Genomic DNA, 13,191 nt, shown 5'->3' with positions numbered 1-13,191 from the left:
TGAGGGTTTAGGCAATGCTTTAATTGGTGTGGATCAGTTACTAAATAAAATACTGAACTCAGCACAAAAGCTGGAGTGCAAAGTCAATAACAATAGAGAGGGCTCGGGGTGGGGGGAAAACCAAGAGGTGTCAGCTTTCTGACACCAGGAAGAGCTGGAAGGTTACTTCACAGTGCAGTGAAATAGCTTCATGCACAGAATGCAGCCTGCATACCAGGAGGGGATTAATTTTTATGACCAGAAGTGGAACAACAACAAAAAAAAATTCTTTAAATTAGGCCCACATGTGGAAAATGAAGAAAAACTGCAAAGAGACTCATCCTTTTGGGAGTGTCACCCTTGAAAGGTTGGGGAAGGCCCAGCTGTGCCCCAGTAGCTTGTACTCCATGGGTTCTGAAAGAAATTGGACCCTGCCCCCCACTGGGATGTTATGGGGGACGTTTGCAAAATGGGGTTCTGGTCCTTGTCCAGTTGGGCTGTGACATTTGGATTCAGCTTGGCTGCTTTTCAAGTGCACATATTGAAAATTACATCCCTTAGCAGTGGGATGAAGTTGTCATCTTGAATGGAAGAAAGTCTATTTTTAGTGACTTTGTAGATATTTTTAAAGGTCAATAAAAGAAAAAAGCATGACAACTGGCCCATGTCTAGTGTGACAAACAATACATTGTAGGTTTTGGTTGGGAATAACCACATTTCAGCATAGCACAGGTGCATGGTCCTGTGTGGTAACATATACCCTTTTCCCTTTCTGAACTGACCACAGCCAAGGAAACAAGGGTCCCCTGTTACACTAGGATCCCCTTTTATTACAATTACAGATTTTTTCATAGTAATAATAATTAAAAAACCAAGCAGAATTCAGGGTATGATTTCAGCTAAAAATATTCTGGCTCATTCTCCCTTCTGTAGCCAGTCAGCTGGTATTTTGACTGAAACCTTGCTTTTGGGGGGAAGATCACTCCTCTCCTGCCTAAGAAGTGCCTGGTGTATTCCGAAACACACATAGGACCACCAACCAGCATGATTTAGGGTTGACTCTGATCTCTCAGGAGAGTGGTAGAACCAGATGCCCTGCTTATCTCTCCCTTCCAGACTGCTTTGGATACAATAAATGGCCACAGTAAAATATGGACTAGTACTGCTTTTAGTGAGGTCACCATAGCCAAACTGCTATTGATTGTGAAAGGAAGAAGATCAGACCTTCTCTACCAGGAGTATTCAAGGTAATTAATCACTTGTGAGCTATAAAATCCAAATAGCTTCATTGAAATGTATTACTAGAGAGTTCTGTTGAGAATTGTCCTTTTACACTTTTGGTAAAATATATGTCAGAGCACTCTTATTGGATAACTTCTGAAATGCAGTATCTGTGGGAATACTGCATTGTCCTAAATACCAAGACATGTTGCCTGTGTTCACCAGCAAGCAGCAGCAGATGAGCAAACAGCTACAGCACCTTTTTAGGGCATTTACAGTTCTTCCAAGATGACTGCACCTGCAGCTAGCATCATGACTCTAAGTCTGAAACACGTTCTGTGCAAGGGCTGTGGTACAAGGACACTGTATTCAGAGACCACCACAGAAAATGTGGGTAGTGATGAGAATGTGACATCCCAATGTCTGGAAAACATCATGCCTACAGGATGGAGGGCAAAGGTGGAGGGTTTCTCAGGTTTGGGAGCATAACCACCATTTTCAACAGGCCAGGACATCATCCCTAATATTTCTTTATCACCTTTTCCCAAGCTGCATCCTGCTGTTCTTAAATTATGTGACCTGTCAATGAAATACAGTCACCTCTATATCAACTACAGATAGTCACCCCTTGTCCTGCCTGTGACTGGGAGGAAAGGGCAGGTACCCTCCATGGATGAGGGAATTCCACACCAGCAGAATTCACTTCCCAGTTTTCTGGGTTATGCCAGATGACAGAGAAGATACTTGGGCTCCTCTCTGATGCTGTGAGGTGGCCTAGGGCAGGTTTCAGTTTCCTTGGCCAAAAATGCTGCTTTTTGCTGTTTCTAATGTACATGATGCTGCCTCAATGTGCTGCTTGTTTGTGCTGCATGGTTTTCAGTATCTGGAGGACAAACCACTTGGAAGTCAGAGGGGACAAGGCCACCTTTAAAGGTTTCCTGTCTTCTTGGTCCCCAAATCATGAAGATGCATAAGACAGGCAGTTTGGTTATTTATTTATAGCATCTTCACTGACACTTCTGATGGCAGCTTCAGAGTGGCAACCGCCTGATATGCTAATGGGCAGCACTGCAACCCTATCCCTCTGACTGACCTGTCCCAGGGAAACCTCTGCAGCCAACACTTGTGTGTCACAGAGCAGAGAAGATCCAACACACCTCAGCAGAGGGGGAGAAACCATTGCTGTCCCCCAAACCTTCCTGCAACCTCCTGCACCTGCATCCCACTGCTGCCTTTCCACCCTGTTGGAGCTTTGGGGGCTGCTGCATAGCAGGGAGTGGTGGCATCCCATGGTGTTTGCTGGGAGCATAGGGCTGGGGAAGTTTCTGCTTTACTGTCTCTGGTGTGGAGAAGAGAAGGCCCTGTCTCTTGACCCTGAGCTACCTGTTAAATATCCAGCCACTCCCTGGCAGCCTGAAGGATTAGCTGCTGGGCAAGAGGAGGAAGCACTACAGAGACTTCATCAACAGACAGGGAAAGAACAGAAAAACAGTTCTCAACCCTCAGAAGCTGCCAGAGATTGATTGATGGCTCTGACTTGCACCCAATTGGTTCTGATGAAATGGCCATGAGCAGGTTGATGTGCTGCAGCCCACAGGCCCCCTTGTCCCTCTTCATCCCATCCCTACCCAGCTCTGTATGGTACTTGGATCAATGAGCCAAGGGAAGCAACTGAGAGCAGCTCTGTCTGCTGCAACCAATGCTCAGGACTTCAGAGTGGTTTCAGTGAAATGATGGCCATCATCTCAGCAACTGCAGAAATAGTGTTCTACAGGTTCAGTTGTTGGGAATGGTCCTTTGTTATTATCTTATTTGTCTCTGAAACCAGCTTAGTCCTCCCCAGCTTGGGTAGAAGGTGAAAACACTTAGAAATGCTCCTCATTGTTTTTGTGATTTTTTTTTCTTTCTATAGGAGCAGGAAAAGCCAAAGTACTAGAAAAAAAAAATCCTACCTTATGGAGGATAAGTTCTTCTCTCTTCTCTATTGCTGAATTTATTACAGGTATGCTAGAGGCATACTAAACTAGAAGGAATGAAAGTCTTGGTATTCTCTTAAATCAAAAGCTACTGACACAAGTGGTCCTTTTAGTTTAACATGCCTCCAAAGCAAACAAGAAAGCACCTTGCGAAGCTGCAAAGAGAAAACATGCTAAAACAGTGTTTGAAGTAGCTTGTAGTACAAAAAAACCTTTTATATGCATATTGTCATGCAGGCTGCTATTCATAACCACAGGAATCACCTGCTCCTCTTTCTGCCACATAGCATCCCAGTGACGATTCCAGCAATTGCTTACATGGAAGAAGGGGTAGGAAAGTACTTATGTATTTTTAGCTATCTTTTAAAAATGCAGTTCAGCAGCTGGAGAAAGATAGGAGAAACCAACACCACGTAGGCAGTCACCCATGGATGGATATTAGAAAGTGCTACATAGACCTCAGTTACTGAATTTCTGAGGTAAAGCATAATTTTAAACATCAGAGACAAATTCTGTGCTCACTTCTTCTGTGTCATTTCATTGAGGATTCCAGATTTTGTGCACATGCATCAGAACCTCCTTCACTGAGGTGTGCTCTTTACTTTGTCTGCTGTATGCCACTTTTAACTGAATCACTGTTTGTTGGTTTTCTTGAAAAATTAAAATAACAAAGAAATAAAAAAATAGAAAGGAAAAGGGAAAAGGCAAAGAAAAAAAGAGTAAGGCAAAGGAAAATGTCAAAGGAGAAGTAGGCAAAGGAAAAGAGAAGAGAAGAAGAAGGAAAAATACGAAGGAAAAGGAAAAGGAAAAAAGAAAAACAAAAAGGAAAAGGAAAAAAGGGAGAGGAAAAAAGGAAAAAAGAAAAATAAAAAGGAAAAGGAAAAAAGGGAAAGGAAAAAAGAAATAATAAGTAAAAAGAACTTGGAGATGTGAAGTGAGGTAAGGCAAGCAGAAAAAGGGAAAAGGGAAAAGAGGAAAAGGCAAAAGGAGAGAAGAAAGAAGAAAAAAGTAAAGCAGTTGTAACTCCTCTCTTCCTGGGGTTTTTGTGGTGCTCAGACTTGTGGAATATATCGCAGCCTGACTGCTAGAAAACATCAGCCAAAAATTCTGCTACTGATACAGCTGCTCAATCAAAAAATAAAGAATGATGCTTGGGAAATAGTGTAATATTAATTTATTTCCAAATATTTCATCCAGTTATATTTTTAAAAGAACTTTTGTTCTGAAGACTGATAAAAACATGATTCAGAAATTTTGGATACATTGCTGCTTTGCTTGCTCTTTGGATGTATTTTTAGTGTTGGCTTTTCCTTTTCTGGAGGCTTCTAATATAACAACACCTTGCACCACAGTGCTGATGCAGGGATCAGCAGTTCATTAAAAACTAATCCATGAGACATTAGGTTTACATGTGTCACAGACACATTAGATTTGAGAACAAGGAGGAACAGCAGTGGTGAAAGGATTGTCAGATATACAGAGAATATCCCCACAGGTGGTTACTACCATTAGTTTTGCAAGAAAGCATTAGTTCTGAAAATTAATTTTGTATGTGTAGTTACTCATCTCAGCTGCTTAGAAAGTGGTATTATAGCAAGTTAGACTGGAATAAATCAAAAGAGGGTTTATTTATCTTGTTACCATTTGAAATTATCTCACTATATACTCAAAAATCTCACTCTTTATACTAAAAAAAAAATCCCTACATCTGTAAAAAAAAACAACAACCCACAAAAACCATAAATATCTAAGCAGTCTTGGATTATTTCAATAATTTCACTATGTTTGCTTGCACATGATCTACACACAGCCTTTCAGACTTAACTCTCGGCCAATTCCTTCCCTTACAGACACCCGTCAGTTCTCTATAGGGCTCCCCATAGTCTTTATAGAAAGAGAAAATGGCAGAAACTGCTTTACTTTTCCTCCAGGGACAGTCGGTAAAGATTCTCTCCCAAGTACTCCAGCCTCTCCCTTTCTTCCAGGTCCCGGTACAAGCCCTTGGGAACCTTGCTGAGCCCGTACACCAGCCCGTAGAGGCAGCCGGCAATAGACCCCGTCGCCGCGCTTTCTCCTGCAGGTTTAAGCACAGTTGCAGTTGCCCCTTAGTGTCCCCTTCCCCTACACGACCCAAAATTCTTTACTGTGAGGGTGGTGACACACTGGCACACGTTGTCCAGGGGAAGTTGTGGTTGTCCCCTCCCTGGAAGTGTTCCAGGATAGGATGGATGGGGCTTGGAGCAACCTGGGCTAGTGGGAGGTATCCCTGCCCATGGCAGGGGGGTTGGGATTAGATGAGCTTTAAGGTGCTCTCCAACCCAAACAATTCTGTGATTCTATGATTTTGTCAGGGGAAGATGCCCACCCTTTACTAAGTTATATTGGATTTAGTTCCTCTCTGTAAGACTTAGATGGAGCACCATTTGAAGAGCACCATAAGCAGCTCGTGTGGCAGCCGCTGCCACAAGAAGGGGATTTTTCAAAAAAACCACTACAAGGGGTCCAGAGATAACAGGTTGGCCAACAGTGGCAATCAGTGGCCAGGAGGTCTCATTCCCACCCTTCCCAGTGAGTGCAGGGGAAGCAGGAGATGCAGGGGAACCTCACCTCCGTGGAACATGGAGCGGTTGCAGAGCTCGGTCCAGTCCCCACCACAGCCCAGAAGAGCATCGTAGGCAATCATGGGGGCATCGTGGCCTCGTCTTCCCCCCCGGCCCTCAGAGCTCCACCTCTTGTAAGTCTGCAGGAGAGACAGAGGCATCAGGGTAGGGTGCTGGAAATGTGGATGCAGGACATGTGGCTGTGCTGGGGTGGCTTCTTCCGAGCTAGGAGGGAATAGTTGATCCCAGAGGGAAAGGGCATCAGGCAGCTGTGTTGCCTGCAACACTGCCTGTGGGGTGGGATGAGCCAGCAGGAGAGCAGGTACCACAGGCTAGGAGATGCCTGAGGGGCAGGGATGAGCCTGCATCCCAGCTTAGTGCACCAGGATCTTGGTGGAGCTCAGCTTGATTTAAACAAGCTGAGAATGCCATAAAGAGACCAAGATTCCATGTTCACACCCCGGAAATTCCTTATTATTTTAAAAATTAAGGTTGCTAAGGACTGACTTCCTCAGCCCCCTTTCTCATCTCTTAGAAACAATCTCAGTGCCCCTTGTCACACATTTGCAAATGTTTCAGTTAGCCAAGCTTTATGGAATGTGTGTGTGTGTGTGTGTGTTAAAAAGCTCTGATCCAGTAATTTCTTTAGAATCCACAATTTCAGACTACATTTATTCAAGCCCCCTTCTATGACATTTTCTTGCCAGTCCTTTTTTCCCCTCTGCTACAGGCATTTGCCAAACAAGAGGGGAAATATTTTGCAAATGTAAAAGACATTTTTTTTGCAGAAGAAGAAAAAAGCAAAAAAAAAGCAAGCAATCCAAAAGCCACAGGGAGGTTTGCAAACAAGAATCAGATTTTCTATAGAGAAGTTGTCTACAGAACTCACTTTTTCCTGCCCAAAACCCCCAAAGAGATTCAGCACTGATAAATATAGAGCAAAAATTGCCTTTCTCTAAGGGAAATGGGAAACTTTTTTTTTTCCTGAAGTTTAATTTACATTATGCTAAGATGAACTGTAGCTGCTTGGATGACTCTTGGTTTCTGCAACATGTGTGAAGGGTTTGCATTTTCGTTCACTCACTTCTACCTCAGACGTTATATACTTGTTTGTGGTTTATCTGCCTATATTGCAAACCAGGCAGGGCTGGACTACAGATTTGCTCTACTGATTCCTTTTCCTTTCCTTTCCTTTCCTTTCCTTTCCTTTCCTTTCCTCTCCTCTCCTCTCCTTTCCTCTCCTCTCCTTTCCTTTCCTTTCCTTCTTCCTTTCCTTTCCTTTCCTTTCCTTTCCTTTCCTTTCCTTTCCTTTCCTTTCCTTTCCTTTCCTTTCCTTTCCTTTCCTTTCCTTTCCTTTCCTTTCCTTTCCTTTCCTTTCCTTTCCTTTCCTTTCCTTTCCTTTCCTTTCCTTTCCTTTCCTTTCCTTTCCTTCCCTTCCCTTCCCTTCCCTTCCCTTCCCTTCCTTCCCTTCCCTTCCCTTCCCTTCCCTTCCCTTCCCTTCCCTTCCCTTCCCTTCCCTTCCCTTCCCTTTCCTTCCTTGCCTTGCCTTGCCTTTCCTTTCCTTTCCTTCCTTTCCTTTCCTTTCCTTTCCTTTCCTTTCTTTCCTTTCCTTTCCTTTCCTTTCCTTTCCTTTCCTTTCCTTTCCTTTCCTTTCCTTTCCTTTCCTTTCCTTTCTTCCCTTCCCTTCCCTTCCCTTCCCTTTCCCTTCCCTTCCCTTCCCTTCCTTCCCTTCCCTTCCCTTCCCTTCCCTTCCCTTCCCTTCCCTTCCCTTCCCTTCCCTTCCCTTCCCTTCCCTTCCCCTTCCCTTCCCTTCCCTTCCCTTCCCTTCCCTTCCCTTCCCTTCCCTTCCCTTCCCTTCCCTTCCCTTCCCTTCCCTTCCCTTCCCTTTCCTTCCCTTCCCTTTCCTCCCCTTTTCCCTTTTTTCCCTTTTTCCTTTTTTTCCTTTTTTTTTCCTTTTTTTTCCTTTTTTTTTTTTTCTCCCCAGATGGAAAAAATGTCTTTATGTTGTCCTCAGACACATGGAAGCTTTCCAGCCTCACTGCTGCAGTTTGGATGCTGGTGGAACAGCACTGACATGTGTAACACTACCACAGGCAAGAGGACGAAGCGTGGAGATGCTATTCTGGGTGCTGAGGCAGGCAGCTCAAGTGTCTCTCCATTTAGCCCTTAAGGTGGCTGATGTCATTTTACTTTGCTGAAACAACTTTACACCAGGGATAGCTGTCCTCAGGACCAAGCCTGGAGGGACTTAACTGCACCACGGCAGCATTTCTTGAACATTTCAGAAGTGCAACCTCCTTTTGACTCCTGTGCCTTCATGCAGCCCTGTGATGCACCAAACCAGCTCTCCCAGGGCAGGTGGGGACCATCAGCACTGGGTGCTGGGATGGGGATGGTTCTCTCTCTTGTTTTGTCATGGTCAATGTTCAGCACAAGAGAGAAGTTTCTGCCTATTTGCTATGTGTCTACCATGTTCCAAATGTATCTCACTCAAAAATTATTTATCCTACACTGGCTCCTCTTTTCTGTGTCTGGTTCTGGGACACCCTTCTAACCTAGGAAGGAGATGGACCCATTGGAGCAAGTCCAAAGGGGGCCATGAAGATGATCTGAGGGCTGGAGCACTTCTATTGAAGCCAGGCTGAGAGAATTGGGGTTGTTCAGCCTGGATAAGAGAAGGCTCCAGGGAGAACTTATAGATGCTTTCCAGTATCTGAAGGAGCTACAGGAACGCTTTTGCAAAGGCACGTAGTGACAGGACACAGGGGGGAACCATTGTAAGCTGAAGTAGAGTAGATTTATATTAGATATAAAGAAGAAATTCTGTAAAACAGGGATGGTGAGACACTGGCACAGGTTGTCCAAGGAAGCTGTGGATGCCATCTCCCTGGCAGCGTTCAAGGCCAGGCTGGATGGGGCTGCGAGCAACCTGGTCTGGTGGGAGGTGTCTCTGCCCATGCAGGGGGTTGGAACTAGGTGATCTTTAAGGTTCCTTCCAACCCAAACCACTCCATGACTCAAGAAGGGATCATTTCTCTTTTATGCCCTCATTTCTATTTATCTCCCAGTTTAAGCTTTGTACCTGCTTATTCAGAATTTGGTCTTTGCTGCTAAGCATTTCAAGGCATAGGGTTTTTTTAGAAAGGGAAACTGCCTTTGTAAAATTCTTGGATCAATCTGAGAAACATCTGAGGGCTTCACTTTCAGGTGCACCTGGTCTAGCAGGAGCACACCTAGAGTGACCTGCTGGCAGGATTGGTGCCAGACACTGGTTCTTTATTCATTGCCTGTAGAAAGGCAATCAGCTGTGCCACCAGACACTAGCGGAGGGAGTGCAAAGGAAAACCTTCCTGGGAAAAAGAGAGGAAGATAAGATGGTTACCTTCAGACTTATTTCCATGGCTATAAGCACTCTCAGCTTAAAACATATTAAATCTCTCAACTTTTATCTGTCTGTTATCTCTGGCTGGCAGTGGAGTTCAAGCAAAATTTTCCTTTCTTGTGTGTGAAAATTAGTAGCTCACTCAGCCAAATTAATTGGGCTTGGGCAATGAAGGCAATTTTTTTTCTTTTTTTCTTGCATCAGGAATTAATGCATTTCTCTCTTGAAAAGATTATGGAGAAATACTGTTGGGTTTAATTGCTCCTAAAGACTCCAGTAGACTCCAGTAGAACTAGAAGGAACAAAAAACTACTAACAAATTCATGGCACTGAATTAATAAAATAAAACTGAAAGGGAATCTATTATTTCAATTTCGAGTGAACTATTTATTATCCACGGTCAATCTATTTTCCATTGGCACCTTCCACTGGGTAGATGAGCATCTAAAAATATACAGAGTGACTTCTCGGGGTGGATTTGTGCTATAATAGCCTGGAAAAAAGGATTGATTTATGTGAAAAGGTGACAAGAACCACACGCATATTGCTCAGCTGCTAAGCAGGGAGCTTTGGGAGATGCCATCACGTATCAGAAAGCTGTAAACACCAGGGAAGAAGGCACATTGTTTCTCTTGAGTTAAGAAGATATAACCAGAAGTCATGAGGCAAAGGGAAGGTTATGTACACTATAAAGGAGTATCCCATGGGATGTGGTGAAACACCATCTGGAGAGGCATTTAAAACTACCCCCGGGCACAGCCTGCGTTGGTGGAGATGTGCTTAGGGTGGCTGTCTTCTGCTCAAGGGATCATAATCAAGTCCACCTCCTCATAGATGGGGATTTCTGTGGGACTTGGGCCATTAGGCTTTAATTAGGGCCCATTAGGCTTTAATTAGGGCCCCTGGACTTTTCCACCCTCAAACAGCTGTGGCTTATGTTTTGCACCTGCTCTGGGAGTCAACACATCCATCCAAGGCTACCTCTCTGCACTGTTTCTTTCAGTTGCAGAACCCCCAGAATCAATGGCAAGTGCTTTTTAAAGCAAACACATACCCAAGCCAAGGATAGAAGCTGTTGCAGTTTTTTTTTCTTGAATTTTTAGGGAAAAAAAAGAAAAAAGACTTCCCAACTGGTCTAGCACTGGAAAGAACAATATTGGTTTATCTCTTTGAAAATACCTCTCTCTCTGTTCAGAGATTTCCTGAGCCCTCTCTGAAGTTGCAGTTACCTTTTCTCTCTCCTCTGCATCATAGTTGTCTGGAAAGACAGGTTTATTCTGATTTTCCTCGTTGATTTCTCTCTCCTCCAAATAAAATTGCCACTTGGCTTCGAAGTAAAACCAGTGCTCTTGATATTCTGAATGCAAAAGAAAATAATGATGTAGTATTTAATCTTGGTAACATTTTCAGTTCTACTTAAACAAGTTGTAAAGAACGTGATGGTATTGACTGACCTGAAAAGCTAGTATTTTACAGTAATATACAATTAAGAGGTGCACATACTTAGTGCAGATTTTAACATAAAGTGGAACATCTAACTGAAAACAGAAGATGTGAAAAAAGGACAAAAGTATTTTCAAAATCTTGTGCTATTTTTATGGTTTATTAAAATACATCAAGATGTGATTTTTAGATAACCTACTGAGGAACACACCAAAGAAAAAATTTGTCAACACAAAAAGAGAAGCTAAATCAATTATATACCAATTTTTATATTCCTTCACTCTGATTAAGGAATATATAAAATACTTGCATGTTTTACACGCATATTGCCTCCAACCTCAATTACAAATTTTTATTCATATAATATCTCCAGTATTTCTATTCTGTTTACACAGTATTTCTGTGTGAACTTTCAGGAAAAGGGGGTTGGGGTGACCAAAATTTCCATTTGCTTGTGTTATAATACCAAATGTAGCAAAGAGGATAAATAACACACAAACACATCTGCTCCTGTGCCCACACAAATAAGACTTCTTTAATAACCACAGATATTTCTTCTTTTTCTGTCACTTTAGGAAGAGCATCGCTCATCATGTTTAACTTTGTGTGTGTGAATAACCCTATTAAATTCAGTTTATTTTCAAGCCAGTGCTCTGGTTCAACATTTTAAGGAAGGGTTAGAAAGGCACATCAGCCACACTGACCTGTGAAGCACAGACACACACATGGATCTGCAGAACTGAGGCCTGAGTGAAGGGAAGCTGAGGGGGTGAGGAATCAGAAAACAGTGAGGTGGGCAAGACCTCTAAATGTACCAAGGCAAAGCAGCAACTCATCACGGGATTATTGGAATACAGTTTTAAAATAAAATTAAGCATTGCTGCTTTTTCCCTGTCTCTCTCCTCCTTGGTCTCTCAGTCGTGTGCTGCAGGTGGCTGAGGAGTATGCACACACCAAAACTGTTCCTCTGAAGGACATAACCTCATTTTCCTTCCATTCCTAAAATGCCATACAGGTAACCCTCTTTGGCAATTGAGATCTTTAGAGCAGTTCAACTCCACATAAAAACATCCAGGCTAACTTTGGGACCTGATATTTTCATAAGGGTGCCAGTTCCCCAGCACCAGACAGGGATGAGTCTTCAACCATGTGGTCCTGCACACCTGGGAGTGTCCAGATGCCCTTTCCTGGGTCCATGATCCAGTTTTGCCTGATTTCTAGGAAGCCATTCGTTATAACCCTTAAAAAACAAGGGCTGTTCAGACAACCAGAGTGAAAGCTTACTCACAGTGATCAGAACAAGGAAAGTATCTCAAGGGAAAAAAAAAATCACATGAAAAAATTTTGGTTGAAGTAAACTACTGACATCCACCCCAGCAGCTGGTTACAAAGCTGCTTTTAAAAATGCAGGTGACATGGCAGTTTTCTTTCTTTGTGTTTTTTGGCTTCTTCTTTTCCTACTTGTCCCATGACTATCAAACAAGAATGACTCAAAAATGAATGTTTTCTATGTAGCACCTCAACAAGCAAGGAAGTGTGATTACTCCCATTCACAGGCTTGGAAATAAAGTTTCAAGTCACATGAGATTTTGATTGCATGGAAAATCTGGTTGGAAATCCCATACTGCCAACCCTAGCAAGGCTCTGCCCCATTCCTTGAGCCCGGGTGGCCACGGCCACATAGGGACCCATGGGACTGTCTGGCAAGTGGTCACAACCGAATATCAGAGAGAGGTGCTGAGCTGCAGAACCCTGTGTTTGTTATCTATGGGGGATAATGCAGCTAAAAAAGAATTTTCTAAAGCTGGAGGACTCTGGCAGGATTTCTCTGCAGTGCATCTCCCCAGCCAAGGAGCTGAACTTTGATGCAGGAGACTTTTCCCCGCTACCAAAATAGGATGAAAGTCAACAATATGGGCGCTAGCTGGAGAGTGTGCCTCAGGGCTCCAACGTGCATACCTCCACGCCGAGGGGTCCTGACAGGGTGGAGTGACAGGGACCTGCTGCAAAGCTGCTCAGGGAGGAGCTCACTCCCACTAATCCTGCACCTGCTCCTCATGGGTCGCGGCTAAAAAAAACCTGGTGCGCGATGAGGCGCGGATGAAAAGGAGGGGTCTGTCAGAATGGGTCCCTCGGGTTCCTTTTGGGTTTTAAAGAGGCAGGTTTTTTTCCTGGATAAATCTTTGTTTCTAAGTGTAAAGATTTCCATGCTGATTTTAATCTTTGTCTCTTGACATTAACAGGAAAACCTCTTTCTTCTGTGTTTTGACGTAATGGTCTGTGTCTCTCCACAGCGGGTCTCACCCTTACAAGTGCATCACACCCCAGCAAGAGGAGACTGAAATGCCTTTACCTTGCCCATTAGTAAAGTAGCAATATCAAGTTCAGAAGTTGTGCTACACTTCTTGTTTTAAAACAAGAATACAATAAGCTGTATCTTTAAATATTTGTTCAGAAAGGCAACGAGTTAAATCTGGATTTGTGGTCAAAAGCTAACTCTTGGTCAGGAGACATCTGCATGTGGACTTTTCCTGGCAAATTAGGAATGTCAGAGAGTTTTTCTATGGAAAATATTGGACTGTGCTAAATG

General features: G+C 43.4%; 1 protein-coding gene across 2 annotated transcripts in view; it reads right to left on the bottom strand.

Moving 5' to 3' along the window:
* Positions 1-13,191, bottom strand: part of ADPRHL1 (ADP-ribosylhydrolase like 1) — a 37,525-nt gene that overhangs the window by 8,739 nt on the left and 15,595 nt on the right. Inside the window, exons 5-7 of one of the 2 annotated variants that reach the window (XM_030455483.1) lie at positions 10,388-10,515; positions 5,784-5,916; positions 5,097-5,250 (exon numbers count right to left, since the gene is read on the bottom strand). In XM_030455483.1, the coding sequence (XP_030311343.1) occupies positions 5,097-5,250; positions 5,784-5,916; positions 10,388-10,515 (415 nt within the window). Of the gene's footprint in view, positions 1-4,785; positions 5,251-5,783; positions 5,917-10,387; positions 10,516-13,191 lie in introns of those variants that run through there. The other variant, XM_030455490.1, reaches the window with a different exon arrangement.

Source organism: Calypte anna, chromosome 1, assembly GCF_003957555.1.
Source record: "Calypte anna isolate BGI_N300 chromosome 1, bCalAnn1_v1.p, whole genome shotgun sequence".
Lineage (NCBI taxonomy): Eukaryota > Metazoa > Chordata > Aves > Apodiformes > Trochilidae > Calypte > Calypte anna.
Note: the sequence above shows the minus strand (reverse complement) of the source record. Positions and strands in the feature narration are given on the sequence as shown.